General features: G+C 42.9%; 2 protein-coding genes across 2 annotated transcripts; both read left to right on the top strand.

Annotated features, from left to right (window-relative positions):
• Positions 1-3,761: 3,761 nt before the first annotated feature.
• LOC306981139 (schwannomin-interacting protein 1) lies at positions 3,762-10,309 on the top strand. Its single transcript, XM_079580694.1, has 7 exons — positions 3,762-4,046; positions 6,067-6,312; positions 6,387-6,496; positions 6,559-6,664; positions 8,013-8,189; positions 8,524-8,641; positions 9,087-10,309. The coding sequence occupies exons 2-7, from the start codon at positions 6,067-6,069 to the stop codon at positions 9,185-9,187; spliced, it is 858 nt and encodes a 285-aa protein (XP_079436820.1). The 5' UTR covers positions 3,762-4,046; the 3' UTR covers positions 9,188-10,309.
• Positions 10,310-10,541: 232 nt separating this feature from the next.
• Positions 10,542-14,043, top strand: LOC306981106 (P2Y purinoceptor 3). Its single transcript, XM_079580659.1, has 2 exons — positions 10,542-10,755; positions 12,319-14,043. Exon 2 carries the CDS (start codon positions 12,477-12,479, stop codon positions 13,791-13,793), a length of 1,317 nt encoding a protein of 438 aa, XP_079436785.1. The 5' UTR covers positions 10,542-10,755; positions 12,319-12,476; the 3' UTR covers positions 13,794-14,043.
• Positions 14,044-15,120: the final 1,077 nt, after the last annotated feature.

The following is a 15,120-nucleotide window of genomic DNA, read 5'->3' as shown; positions in this document are numbered from 1 at the left end:
GGTCCATAGCGGTGCACCAGTGCTGGCTTCACTTGTTTCTCTGTTTCTACAGACTCTTCACCACATCAGGGATTTATTTGGACTCAAACATGTATGTGTGTGTTATTCCTGTTAGCCTCTGCAGCTATTGTCTGTCAGAAATATGCCAAACTTCCAGATCTATGTGAAGCTGTGTGAACTGTAGATTATTGTAGACACTATACATCCAGCATGTCATGTGCATATACAAACCTCCTACCTGTGTTCTTCTGGCAGTACTCCCAGAAGTAAAAATGCTTTAACTCCCAAATTCAATGTCCCATTGACCTGCCACTTCAAATACTTAGTAAGGAGCCTCATATAAGCTATAGGGGAATACAAATGAATGGCATCAGCATTGGGCAACAGAGGGAGAAAGCCAGCCATTGCTGCTTTGCAGCATTGATTGTTGTTAGTTTGTCACTTATAGTTTTCTTTGATATTATATATCATGATAGCATGCAGTCTGACTGGCTGACTGGGGTAGAGCCAGATGTGCTACAAGCAGCTGTACTGTGGGCTGCTGTGGGTTTATTTTTTACTTGTTCCTCATGTTTTCATTGGTTCCTCCTGTGTCCTTGTGTCTTGCGTCTCTGTCACTCCCCGGTCGTCTCCCTGTGTCCCGCCTCTCCATCTTTGTCCTCTTTAATCTTGCAGCTGCCTGCTCCGTCTCCACCTCGCCCTTTTCTCTCTCTCTTTCATCCTTCACTCCAGCCCTCCTCCTCTTCCTCACTCTGGGCCCTCTTCATCATGTCTAACTTTTCTCCTCTTGTCATCTCGTGCCCACTTTCTTCCGCATCCATCCTGCTCCCCTCCCCCACGTGCCCCCACCCTGCTCCTTCCCTGTGCTTTCTCGTTAGTCTAATGGAGGCAGAGTAATTCACTGAGCCCTGGGATAATGTGACAGAGCGCTGGCTCAGCCTCTGGCCTGCCAGCTAACAGGAACACTGGATGGATAGATGGGCGGAGGGATGGATGCGGAAAAGCTAGACGAGGGCAGTGAGTGGGAGGAGAGCTGGAGGTCGGGCGATTCGATTAAATATGACAGCCAAAGAAATGCACTGTTGCATAACTCAACAAACTTTAAACTAAACTGCTACTATACTTACCTACAGTATATTAAATTAATGCGGCCAAAGCCTTTCAAATATTGCCCAATTCCCTGCCCCACATGGTTACTGTTTCCAGCTTCTGTAGTTGGTGTGTGTAATATGGGAAAATTCTGTTACATTAAAAAGTGGGAAATTTTACTTGTCATTTCTGAGGATGTGAGAATTGAAGGCATGGGACTCTTATTGGTCGCTCACAAACCAAAAACATAGTTAACCAATGACCCGTCAAACAAAGATAATCTGTGTTAGTAATATTTTTTTTTTCAGCCATTTTAAGTGACATATGCTTCAAGTCTACAAACCAAATTCATACAACATTATATTTTAGATTAGAGCAAATAAAACTGTGGTACGAATACAGTACTGACCATACTACTGCACCCGTCAAGAGAATATTCAAGTGTAGGGGTGATTAGAAGTCTGCTGGCGTGGCTTTGCTTGTGTGTGTGTCTGTGAGTGTTACATGTTCTCTGTGTCTCCTCCCTTTAATAAATGTATGTGTGCTCTATTATAACCACTGCGCCATCAGTCCAGTTGCCATTTTCATGTAAACATTGGGAGGAAGTTGTTTCTGCGCTGTGATTGGTGGATGGTTGTCCCAATGAATTGCACTTTGTTGGCATGTAAAGCTCCTATTTATGGACTGGAGTCGTATAGTCTAGCTTAAAAAAATGATTGTACCTGACAATGAACATACCAGTAATGAATGCATGTATGACTGGCTGTGTGAGTGGCAGCTCTTCCCATCCAATGGGAGACCACGCTTAAGCCCTGACCCCTCCCCTTGGCCTTCTACCGAACCCCTGTGCATGCCCTCGTGTCCTGCCAAACTCGGACTGTTATTTTATGTAAAGTTTGTACTTTTCAACAATGCTATTTACCAGAGTAACTAATATATCTGTAATGTTTTATGTTTGATGTTAGCAATAACATAAATGCATAAGTTAAGGAATATATTTGATATTTAAATGCAATGGAAATATATCTATAATGATGGATAGAGGTTGTGTTTTGAAGCAATATTATCCTGAGTATAAACTGAAATGAGTGCCATAAACTTTTTTCTTGTGCTTTTCAGTTGATTTGACTGTGTGTCAGTCCTCTGCCTCACTGTTGTTTGTTCCAATCACTAGTACTGTAAGTGTTCCCACTACGTCTCCGTGTACCATGAATGCTGACTTGGTTAAGCTATAGCAACAGAATAAAGACACACTGCTGCTTCTGTCCAACAAAGCTGTTTTTATTTATTCATGTTTAACTCCTGTGCATTCACAGAATCATTGTGGTTTTCATATTGATAGACTCTCATTGTAGCTTAATTTTCTGACACAGTAATGATCATTCAGTTTCATTTGTAGGAATCAATTCAAATTAATAAGAAGAAAAAATATTGTTTGACATGATGAAATGGTTAAAGATCAACAGCAAAATTTTAATATATGAATGAACCATGAGTGAGCCAGGAATCTCCTCACTCACTCACACAGTAGTAAAGACATGTTTTTTAATGTTTTATTTATTTATTACAAAGAAAAACCCTTACATTAATGTTACTAATGGGATGAAGTGGGTGAAGCGTTACACTGTATGTTGTTCAATCAATAGACCCATGAGATATAAACAGATATAAAATGTCCTGTTCATATTTATCATACTGCCATCTCCTGACCATTATCGGAATTACAATCACATTGCAGGGAGTGAGAGGAGTTCAGCCTAGGGTAGGAGTTAAAGCCACACCAAGTAGAATTTTACCCAAAAAATAAAATTGAAATACAAGCATTTGTTTTATGACAGATACTTTCAACATTGAAGAAAAAAAAAAACTCACAAATGTCGCCTGAAGTCAGCAGAATTTGAGATTTAAACAGGTTAGGTCCTCATCCAAATCCATTCTTTGATTACCCACTGCAGAAATGGCATTTTCTGTGTTGAGCTGCTCATTAGGAGCATGTTTTGTATTGATGGCAACACAATAGTTTAAAGGACGGAGGGCCTAACCTCTCCACGATGGCCCAAAGATTTGCTATGTACCTCACCGTACCTCACATAGGTCCTTACATGGTCAAACTAAGGAATCTTTTTTTATGACAATATTCTATACATTTTATTTGGATCTCTGTTGTGTGCAATCATATTTCTCAGAATCATTTGGGGGGGGGGGGGGGGCAGAGCAACTATGCTGGGAGGCCAGATTTGGCACATGGGCCTGACGTTGCCTACCCTTGGCCTAATATATAACTATAAACCAATCTATTTACGCTTAAAACATGTGAATAACTGAGTCAAACACGTCCCATTATTTCACCAATCCTCTCCCCCTCACATAAATCTGAGCAGAAAACCACAGCATGACACACTATATGGACGGACCCACCTCCAGTGTCAAGCTCACTGTATCCAACGCTGCCTCAAACGGAAAACAACAACTACTTCAAACTACACACTTTCAAATTTAATTCAATATGTAAACAATGCGTAAAGGCAACGGGTTACGTTTGTATAAGAGAGTGAAAGAGGCCTCCCAAGCGGAAAAAGCGAAGGTGGCGACAGCGCAAGTGAAAGGAAGAAAGTTTAGCGTAAACCGGAAGTGCGCGCGCAAAACGCAGATTGACCAATTGTTTCGGGTGCGTGAAATTCCTCAACTTTGCGTCTTTTGTTCGACTTTCAAGTGACTGGGATTCTTGCGTTATAGCTGCCTCTGAAGTGAACTCCGCTTCGGTACAAAACCCAGCGTGTGTACTGGCACACGCGCGCGCTCCGGGGTCGCTGTTCTTGGGTATATTTTCTTTGCGGCGACAGAAGAAAAGCGCAGCGCAGCTCGGATGGACAGAGTCTGAAGAAGGAGGTATGTGGCAACACTCCTCCCAACAAGGCCGAAAAGCACCACAGGACTTCTAACGTTGGACGAAAGCGGTAAGGATCGATCCTCTTATAACGAGCAGGGTTTCACAAAGTTATATGACCTTAGATCTCTCCTCTAATCTTCCGATAAAGTCCCAACTCTCCTCTCAACTCCTTAAAGTTCGGATAAAAGGTGGCACAGGCTGCCCATACAAACCAAATAGCTTTTTGAAGACGAATGAGATCCTCTATGTACCTATCTGTGTGTGTGTGTGTGTGTGTGGCATTAATGTATTCATTCACTGCTTATAACAAGGTAATACCCACCTGCATGTTAAGCAAAAGGATTGTGATTACAGCAATGGACACGGTAAACATAAATCAACAAGACTACTTTTTATATTTATTAACATATAAACTATTGAGCTAACTGTGTTAACTGAACTACTGGTTTAACACAGGGCTATTACCAGAATTATAGTGCTGAAGGAAACCACAGCTGATTCCACAAGCTTTGGTCACCCTTTGGCCTGTCAAATCTCACTTGATCTCTGTAAAGTACATACTGTTATTGGGCTACTATTAAATATGATGTAATATAGATTATTATTATTATTATCATTATTATTATTATTGTCTTGGATCAAGTAAACACGCATTACTGGGAAAGGTGAAATGTATTGTAATAAATCAAATATTGATATAATAATATATAATTTATATGTGTATCTTATTGTTGTTGTAATCAAGTGTGTTCAATCATTAAATATATAAAACATACTCATTTTGTGTGCTGACATGACAGACTAAGAAGTACAAAGTGAGTGCATTAAATACAATTCGGTGCATGAGTTAATGCTTTCGTACTTGATCTGTACTGTTTAAACTGGTCCAAACTCGTTTCTAGCTGTCACAATTGGGAGAATAGTGTTCTCCCAATATTTGCAAAATCTTTCTGGACAGTCCAGTTTCTCTTTTAATGGATCTCTCTGTCCACTGATTTAAAATTGCAGACTGACATGAACAGTTTTTACAGAGGTCTGAAACAGTGGCTGAAGTCGAGTCAAACACTGTATGAAATGCAAACTGATGATGTGTATTGTTTACCTTTTTAAATATTGTAATTGATTGTGTTTTGTGTAGCCTCCTATGGACAAGTGTTGCAAATCAGCAGTTTTGCTATAACACAAAAAACAATGTCTCTGGTTTGTCCAATCATGTTATGTCCATATCAAATAAACGAATAATAATAATAATCTCCCCTGCACATCCTGTTGTTCAAGCAAATTAATTATATGCGTGTATTTCAGCAGTGGCAGAGGGAAGCAGGTGGACCACCCCAAAGTAAATTGCACTAATACTACTTCTATCTTCCATTGCGCAATGAACTTTTAGGTGCAGACAATGCGACCACTGCTGTGTTTACAACACACTCTGAGGTTGCAACAACAAAAAGTCGGGTACCCCAGCTTTAAGTTGTTGTTTCCCTATGTTTGCAAGTGAATTATAAACAATAATCAATTAGCTATTCTACAATTGAGGCATATTGCAATAAAGCCATTCTGAGTAACACTTCAGCGCATAAATATAGATTAAGTAACAAGCATCTATTTTACCATGGCTATTTTTATCGGTGGGACAATTCCTCAAAAGAAATCCCTCTCTCCAGACCTGACTCGTACCTTTGCTGGGACCGGGACATCACTTCATGGACTTGTTGCTGCTTTGCAACAAGTGGCCAAACATGAGGCTTAAATAAATGATGATAACCCACTGCCAATATGATATATGATAACCTTGAATTTTCCATGGTATAGCTTTAAAATACCATCCATTTAAAGCAACCTCATTTTCAATCATTGTATTTGCAATTATTAAAAACTGTAAGCAGGCCTAGATTTGAGATAAAGTATGTGGTGTCCTTGATTTGATGATATTCACATTTATCGACAGCAGAGAAAATGCATTTTTACTACAGTTTCCCAACCTTTATCTGTCCATTACTTTATTGCCCAATTATAATTTCACGAAGGTTCGGCTGCGGCAGATAAATCAATCCAATAATTTCCGCGTGACCGTCTGTATTTTGCAGATGGAGATGGAGGGAGAGAAGGAGCGGCTGCAGAGCGATGAGAAGGAGTGCAATGAGGCAGAGACGGACCGGACCAGCGACGAAGAGGAGGAGGAAGAGGACGACTCGGAGGGGGCCACTCTGCTCTGGCAGGAGGGCTACAACGAGGACAACGAGGGACTCCCCATCATGCACTGGGAGGCCCTGAGTCTGCGCATCGCCGAGCTGGAGAAGCAGGAGGAGGAGCGCAGGGAGAAGAACGCCAAGGTGAGACAAGTCAGGTCAAAGCACACACTCAAGTATGAAAAAAAATGATCTTTTTTAATTCATATTTCGTTTAGGCTGGAGGTTCACCAGACAACAGCTGGATGGAGGACAGAGCGACCAGAGCGGAGAACTGGGACTATGAAGACGACTCCTGCAACAGTCACGTGATGGCCCTGACCTCTCGGTAAACACACATTGCACTGCGTAGGATTGTTACATGTTCTAAGAGTTTGTTTGTGTCATCAGACTACAGACGCAGATGAACTTACAGCTCTGCTTCATCAACAACAGCGAGAGTGAGGATGAGGAGGAGAAGGAGGAAGGCAGTGGTAAAAAAGATGCAACGAACAAGGTAAATGCGTGACATCTCCAGACAGTCAAACACATTCACACACTCCTGCAAAAGTAAAGAGGGTTCTCTCAAAAATGCACTAATGCAACATAACACTACAGGCTTAAAGGCATGGCCGTATCTACCATGGAGGTCACCGAGGTCCGGACCTCGGTAAAATTTAATCTTTTTTTTTATTTATTTTTTACGCATTGAATCCCGCACAAATGAATGTTGTAAACACGCGCTTCTACAGGCGGAAGAGCCTCTAATTCAGACGTGGATGAGCTTGTTCTGAACCTAAATGTGTCCACTCTAAAACCGAACCTCATGAGCTGCTTTGGACCCGAGTGCGTAAACTCCGTGGAGGCGGAGGCGCGGCTGTGTGTCAGCCTCACTACAACAGCAGCGCCTTTAGCATGAACCGCGCCAAAGTTTGATCCAGATGCAGTTTCTTTGCTTTCTGTCATAAAGAGAGAGGAGACTGCGCGCCTCAGACTGACGGTGACTTCATTTCTAACAGAAGTTTTCCTCATTCTGATCTGAGGAGCGAGAGGAGAAGGAGAAACGTCCGTGCCTCATCATTGCTCTCCTCTGCTACTCACTTTGTTTCTGTCTCATGCAAAGATTGTCCTGTGTATAAATGATCTTCGCTTTAATGAGAGCTTAAACCAGCGCATTTACCTTTGTAGCTACCAGTGGTTTGACAGTGAGGGCGACGCAGAGGGGGCGGGGCCAGAGTACAGTGTCCAAACCAGTGTGCATGTTCAGAATGAGCCAAAGCAAAACACTCAGCTTTACCCATTCACACCCACAGCCTCGTTTTCAAAACACTTAAAAACGGACATTTTCATTTAATATTTTAGTATTTATTTAGGACAAGACATTCTTATTGCCGCTCACTCGGGCGAGCAAAACTGTTTGGAAAACCTGCTTCACAGTAATAATGGATGAAATAGATGTTAAATAGATATTTTATTTTGTGATATTCATCATGTCAAAGTACGGGATACGTGACTCGTCACCTAAAACTTCAGGGGGTGCACGGCTGCACCCACTGCCCATGGGTCGACTGATGGAAGTGAGGCCAGTCTGAGGCCAGTCTGCACCATCTGCATGTCCGACCACCTGCACCCGCTCCTGGTCCCAAACGGTGCAACAGAAAGCAATTTTTGAAAACAGCTTAAGGATGAGACAAAAGTGTTTTTGATCACTTAAAATACAGGAAATTACATCGGAATCTTTAAAAAATTCCTAGGGGAGGACCCCCAGACCCCCCAGTTTAAAGAATTATCCGGACCTCACTGTTTTTTACATCCTGGCTACGGCCCTGCTTAAAGGTACTGTGTTTAAATCCCTTGTCCTTTAGGAGTCAGCTCAGTTGCAAAAGAGTCCGGCCCAGTCCGCGTCCAAATCGGACAAGTCCACAAAGTCGTCAAAGTCGTCAAAGTCGGGCAAGTCAGAGAAGCCCAAGTCATCCCGAGGTTTTAGGAACACCCTGCGGAGTCTGCGGGACCGGCTGAGAGCGGACCACAGGACGTCGACGGTAAGGGCCACTGTCCCGTCACTGCAGCAAATATTACACACAAGAACCACATGCATGACAAACAAACATGACATGCGGTGCGCCCACACAGAGCACATTTTCCATTAGAAGCACTCGGCACTAAGGGCTGAATGGACAAGTTGTTCTGCTGTCAGGAACACTTGGTTTGTAAATGGCACAGCAGGACATGGAGACACTGACGACCGTCTCCCACGATTAGAATGCAAATAAGAGACATGCAAGGAGAGGGTTTTTTAATGTTTGAAAGGTTGATGAGTTTTGATGAATATTTAGCATTAATTGTCAACCCTTGAATATTTGTTTTTTTTTTCAGTCTTCTGCTCTTAAAGATGCTATTGTTCAGAGGAGACATTTGGAGCGCACTGATCTCCAAACCGTCAGCATTAAGGAGCTGAACAAGCATTCTACCTCCCTCAGACAGACCATACAAGGTACACAAGTTCATCTATTGGTTTGTTTTTTTGTTCGGGACAGTGCATGTAAATGTACACACATGGGACTCATGCAGGTAAAAACGCCGGATCGTTGGCATGGGCTAATTTCCGCAGATTCCGCAGATCTTGATCGAAATTTCTTCATAAATACACGACTGCCACAACACAAAGGAACACAGTACAGTCGAGGCCTGGGGTAGTTATGTCTGCTTACACAGCAAAACAGTGCAACAATATAAACAGGAAAAGAGGAAGCAATGTGGTTAAATATTAGCATTATTTCACAGATGGTTAACAGGGCAAAGACTCTGTAATTGTGGAATTACACTCACTGATGCAAAGTAAGATGAATGCAAAACCAATTGAGACTTTTGATGAAAATAAAAGATGTTCATGCTGAGTGAATTGAGTGTCTGACTGACTGCTGTCTGTGTGTGCTCAGACCTAAGCTCGGAGCTGGTGGGGCTGCTGCAGATCCGGGACCAGCTGAGGACAGAGCAGGACGCCATGCTGCTGGAGGTGCAGGACTTGACTTCAATATGAACTGTGTGCTCTTTATTCAGGACACCATCCAAGACACTCGCCCCAGGGTCAAACCTGTGAACTCTCTCCACATCAGATGACGGCGCAGAGGCGTCGCATCTGGACTGAACAAACACTTGAAAGAATGTGTCCTCTAAAAGGGCTGTGGACTGCACACTATTGTCTGTGGTTTTTCATTGATTAAGAGTTTTTATTTCCACTACAGTGTATCAACAACACTATAAATGCACAACCCTGTGTGATCTGTGGCAGCTGTGGTAACCAACGAGAGCCCTGCTCAGTCTAGACCAGCGGTCACCAGTCAGATGGTGATCTACTGGAAGATCTTTGGCACAGCCCCAGTAGATCAGAAGGTACATTGTTACTGTAAAGTAAATGCTAGTAAGTTACTTGCTAACTAGCAAGGAACATATCGGTAGAATATTGTACATCTTGTCTCAGACAGAGTTCTGTGATCTTTGGCTGACAAAGGTTGGTGACCACTGGTCCAGGCACACATTAGTGTATTCGTGTTACATAGTGCTTGGTCAACAACATAAGTCACTTCCACTTTTTCTACAGAGCTGCACAATTAGTTACTGTAGTTAGTTAGTTGGCAGTTATTGTTGTTAACCACTATTTGGTGGCGCCTCAAATCTTTTTTCAACTTGAAACAATCTTCATCAACATTTCATAAGCATCGCCTTCCAAAGTCTTTTGTAGTTAATATTGACTTTTGGAACAAATGCAGTATTTTGCTGTAAAAGGGACATACGGAAATAAGCTGCTAGTCATTAGTTTTACTGTATGTCTTAGGTTAATAATTATGTCAAGTCTAATCATTCAAAACTGCATAGTCATGCATGCGACAAAGTGTTTATTTTAATGTGTAACATTTGATCATTGATTGTATTCTTTAAAAGAAGCTTTAAATTTAGTATTTGTTTTTTAACGCTCATTTGTCACTGAAGTGTTCCACTCGACACATACATTTCCTGATCAAAGTACCACCCAGTCATAATAACTACTGTTCATTTTATATTTGTTGGTACTTACTCCTTTTTACTTATTGGTCAAATGTCTTTCCAATGCATTTAGGTCCCATCGTGTTTATTACCTGTTTATTATGTTGTTATTTTGTTTCTCGAGACATAACTGTGTAATTATTTTAAAAACACTAATACAGTTACATAAATGCTACGTTTGTCTAATTGTATGTTTGATTAATTTAATACATATCTAAAATGAGGAGAAAGTGTTAAGTGAGTCACATGCGCACGGACAAAGTGGGAGAGGAGATGACACATGAGGAAGGAGGGGCCTAGTTGTCATAGAAACCGTGGGATTGCAGGAGAAGGGTCTGAAAAGAGTGAAAAGTGAAGTGGCCAAAGTGCTCAAGGTCACTAATGGCCTGCACCTCCACCAGCAGAGAGACCTGCGCTGCACCAGAGGATCTCCACACAGGGATATTATATTTTTAACAAATAACTGTCCCGCCTTTTGTTGGGGATGTTTTATGTATCGTCTTGTCATTATTTTAATGGGGCAGAGACGGCCTGAGCCATATGGAGACACAGGCAGCCGCACAGGTAAGCTCTGAGTCGACCGCAGATTACGGCGATGCAGGTATTTATGAGTTCAGGTTAATTTCATTTCCATGTCCACGCTGCTTTTAGGCTTCTGTGAGGACCTCCAGGCTATTTTTAAGCTCACTCTGGGATTCAGAAATTTCCACTTTTGTACATGTAGCACTGGTGAAAATGAACTCAATGATTGACAAGTATCTGATTGATAAAACTTTTTGAGAGCATGAGAAAAGAGCTGAAGTTTTCCATCATCACTGCCATTAATAGCCAGCAGACAATGAAAGGGTGCACTGTTAAAGCCCATACATCTGACTTATTTCGGGTGCTGGGGAAAAAAAAAAAAAACAATCCCTTGGGTATTTTGAAAAAGTAAACATTTGTGCAACGAACACTTTGTGGGCTGTGCATATACTTATAAAGTTGCTATTGCTCCTGAAGGTTGTAAAACGTGCTCATAAACTCATCCCTGTGAAGACCTGGGATATAAGAAATACACACAAAAAGGTTATGAATGAGCAACTAACATTTTAAAATGTACACGCTCACTCTTTTATTGGTTGAATGCAAAAAAATATATATATAGTATAGGGCCTTTAACTCATATTTACTTCCACATTATTCCATTTTATCATCTGTAATCTGTTATAATATATTCTCCCTCAAGACTATATATATTGGCTGTCTTCTTATCCCCCAGAGAAAAAGCAGAATAGTGACTGGACTTGCTGAGGAGCTGATGAACAAGTCCGGCACGCTTGCGACACGTTGATGTGTTGTACTAAAACATGTCATGTTACTGGTTGACGCATTACCCCTATTTACTCGAGCTCAATAGTGCTGGTATAAGCCGCCAACGGCTCACTGAGCATCAGCCGCGGCAGAACGCTCGGGCGCACCTGCCTGTGTGCTCATCCTAATAGGGACGGCTCCAGCTGAGATGGAAGCGTCTACATCTGTTTCAATAGAACAAAAAGTTTGCAGACTGGGTCACTGTGACGTAACATGTTTACAGAAACTAAACCAAAGTGGAGACTAAAACTACGACTCATGCTCCAGATAACTGTGGCGACGAATAAAAGAATGAATTCAAATTGACTGGAGAGCCCCAAGCCCACAGGTCAGGTCTTCTGAATAGGTCCCTGAGGCTATATATCGTGAAGATCACCATTTGAAATAATGCAGTAAATAATAACTGTGAGGTGAATACGAGAGTGTGGATGCGTGGTTACTTATTGGAGAGTTAATGGGGTGAGAAGAGACTGAATCAGCAGCATACCCTTGTGCACAGGAAGGCAAACAAGCGCTGCATCCACACAGCAGCACGCCGGAGGTCAGCTTGTGCAACCTCCGCCGTCCCCTCGACCCCCTCTCTCAGTGTTCTAGGAAATGAGCGGGGAACAAAGGGTCTGGGTAATCATGACCAGCTAGTGCAGACCTACAAGGTGTACAACTGGGTGCAAAGATCAAGGGTGCAATGTGGGCGGTACCAATCATGGACACTTTGAGCCACCCCGGAGGAAAATGTCATTTGAAAAACTAAAATCTGTTCTCTTCTCTTAATTCCAGGACCCCGTGGCGCCATCCGTCTGGGACCTCTCCCCAAACCTGAGTGAATGAGACCAAAGACAAAGGATGAAGAGATGACAGAGACAACCGCATTCATTTCTAACTCGGAGACAATAACACAGTCCAAACTGTGGCTGGCCTGAAGACAACTCTTAATCATGGCACCTAAGGGAGAGCTTCACCCCAACACGAGTGTCTCCTCGCTCCACGGCCTCCTCAACTTCAGCGGGGCCCCCTCCCCCACGCAGCCGGCCCCCTCCTGCAACATCGACGAGTCCTACAAGTACATATTCCTGCCCATTTGCTACTCCTTCACCTTCATGTTCAGTCTCTCGTTGAACTCCGTGGTGCTGTACCGCTCCTTCCGCCAAACCAAGCGCTGGAACGCCTCGTTGATCTACATGGTCAACCTGGCCTCCACAGACTTCATGTACGGCCTGTCGCTGCCGTTCCTCGTGGCGAGCTACGTCATGAGGGACCGCTGGGTGTTCGGCGACTTCATGTGCCGACTGGTGCGTTTCCTCTTCTACTTTAACCTCTACTGCTCCATCTTCTTCCTCACCTGCATCTCTGTCCACAGATATCTGGGCATCTGCCACCCCATGAAGACCATAACTCTAGAGTCCAAAAAGGCGGTCAAGCTCACGTGCATTGTGGTCTGGATTGTGGTTTTCGCACTAACTTGCCCGATCTTCCGCTTTGCCCAGACTGGTTCTGTAACAAGGCTGACGAGCAGCAACTCCAGCCAACTTTATGGGGAGGTTGCTCTGACAAATGCGAGTAGAAACTTTGGGTCAGCAGTTTTCGTTGAGGAGTACCAGAACTGTTGGGACGACGCGATAGATAAAGAGTTTTCACTTTACGTACCGTATGGAATTTTCCTACATGTGCTGGGCTTCTTCATACCCTTCACCATCATTGCTTGGTGTTACTCCCACGTCGTTTTGACCATTTTTAGGACCTTGCATTCCCATCCCCCGTCCTGTAAATACCCAAAACACAGAGAAGACGTCAATAAGTCCAACAGCAACGACAGGAGAGGAAGCAACGGGGTCAGATGGACGAGAACCCCCAGACACAACGACGGGATGTCTGTTTTCCTCGGCGCGCACTCCCCATACGCCAACCGCAGACGCAAGTCCATCAAGACCATCGTCACCATCACTCTGCTCTTCGCGCTCTGCTTCTTCCCGTTCCACGTGACGCGGACCATCTTTTTCGTCCTGAAGGTGACCAAAGGGGTGCCCTGCCACACAATGACAATGGTGTCCATGTGCTACAAGATCACCAGGCCGTTGGCGTCGTTCAACGCGTGGCTCAATGCCCTCCTCTACTTCCTGACCAAAGACAAGGCGGGGGCCCCGTGTTGCGAGGGGGTCAACGCCAACCAGCAGCAGAAGCACGCAGGGGGGCTTCTGGTGCCGCTGCGGGCCAAGCCGGAACCTGGGGAGGACGCGGAGAAAGAAGAGCCATAAAAGACAATGTGAATTAAAGTGTACATTCATAAATTATTAGAAGATACAAAGGTGTTGAATGAGTAGAGAATAGACCCATGAGATCACTGTGAGTGGTTCTACAAGTGAACGCAATGGTATTAACTTTATTTAGGAGCAACTCTGTCAACAAAGTGAAAAACATGAACTCTTTAAAAGAAAAGTTATGGTTTGGTTTGTTTACTTAATTGAATACAAACAACGCTCCCTTGTTATGCCATGGACTAAAAATCACAACCTATTGACTAATTTGAAAATAAAGTTGATTAAACCCTTGACGGAGTGCCTTATTGTGTGGAGGTGGTGTATATTAGGCTTATTGTCAAAATGCATGTTTTGATAAGCGTGGATTTAGACTCATGATGTAATCGAGAGTTAGTTTGACACATCTTAGAAGTTTCTGTTCAAATGGCCGATTTTAAAAACTGTGTCTCATAGTTACATGAGTCCACACCCACATCTAACATGATGCTACTGTATATATCTGAAGAAAGTTGAGATTGTTGTGAAGGCCTACAGTGGGTCTTCACAGGACCAGGAGGTTTCCGGCTCCTACAGCTGCTGACTGTCATTGTGTCCTTGGGCCACCTAGCAAAACAAAAACATAAAAATGTATGGCGAGACACACACGCACACGCACACAGACAAAAATGCTATCTTTCCATATGCTAAATAGGAACATTGAGAAATAAGACTTCATTTACCCCTCTTCTAAGTCAGTATTGTACAGTACAGTGTGTTCTCTCTTCATCTGCATAGTTATTGAATATGTAACATTTGTACATTTTGGTGCAACCGTTTAAAGCTGATTGTTCCTGTTCAAATTTGACATTTTTTTGTTTTGACCCAAGCTTATTTCTAGCTCTCTCAATCCCTCCTGCATATCCCAAATTGTTCCAGCAAATGAATTATATGCATGCTCACGTACAGCTTTGAGCGGTGGCAAAGTGAGGCAGGGGGGGATCAGCCCCAAAATAAATTGCACTCATTTCTACTTTTATCTTCCATCGCTCAATAAACGTCTTTCTTTTTTTCCTTTTTTGCTGTGTTTACAACATACTCATGACAAAAATACATTTACTCTACAACAACAAAAAGTCAGGTACTCCCGGTTTAAAGGCACCATCCTGATATTATTTCTAGAAATGAAATGAAATTTGTTTTGTCCCCCTTTAGCATATCGTGGGGACAAACTGTGCCTCAAATTTTAAAACAATTGTATCAATTTCATGAACTTTGAGGCTATTATTCTTGCATTTTTGTGAACCTGAGCCTGAAAAGTGACCCTGCAAGTTGTGAAATGCCTATA

This window comes from Gobius niger, assembly GCF_951799975.1.
Source record: "Gobius niger genome assembly, chromosome: 21".
NCBI lineage: Eukaryota > Metazoa > Chordata > Actinopteri > Gobiiformes > Gobiidae > Gobius > Gobius niger.
This window is presented reverse-complemented; position numbering and strand designations above follow the sequence as displayed.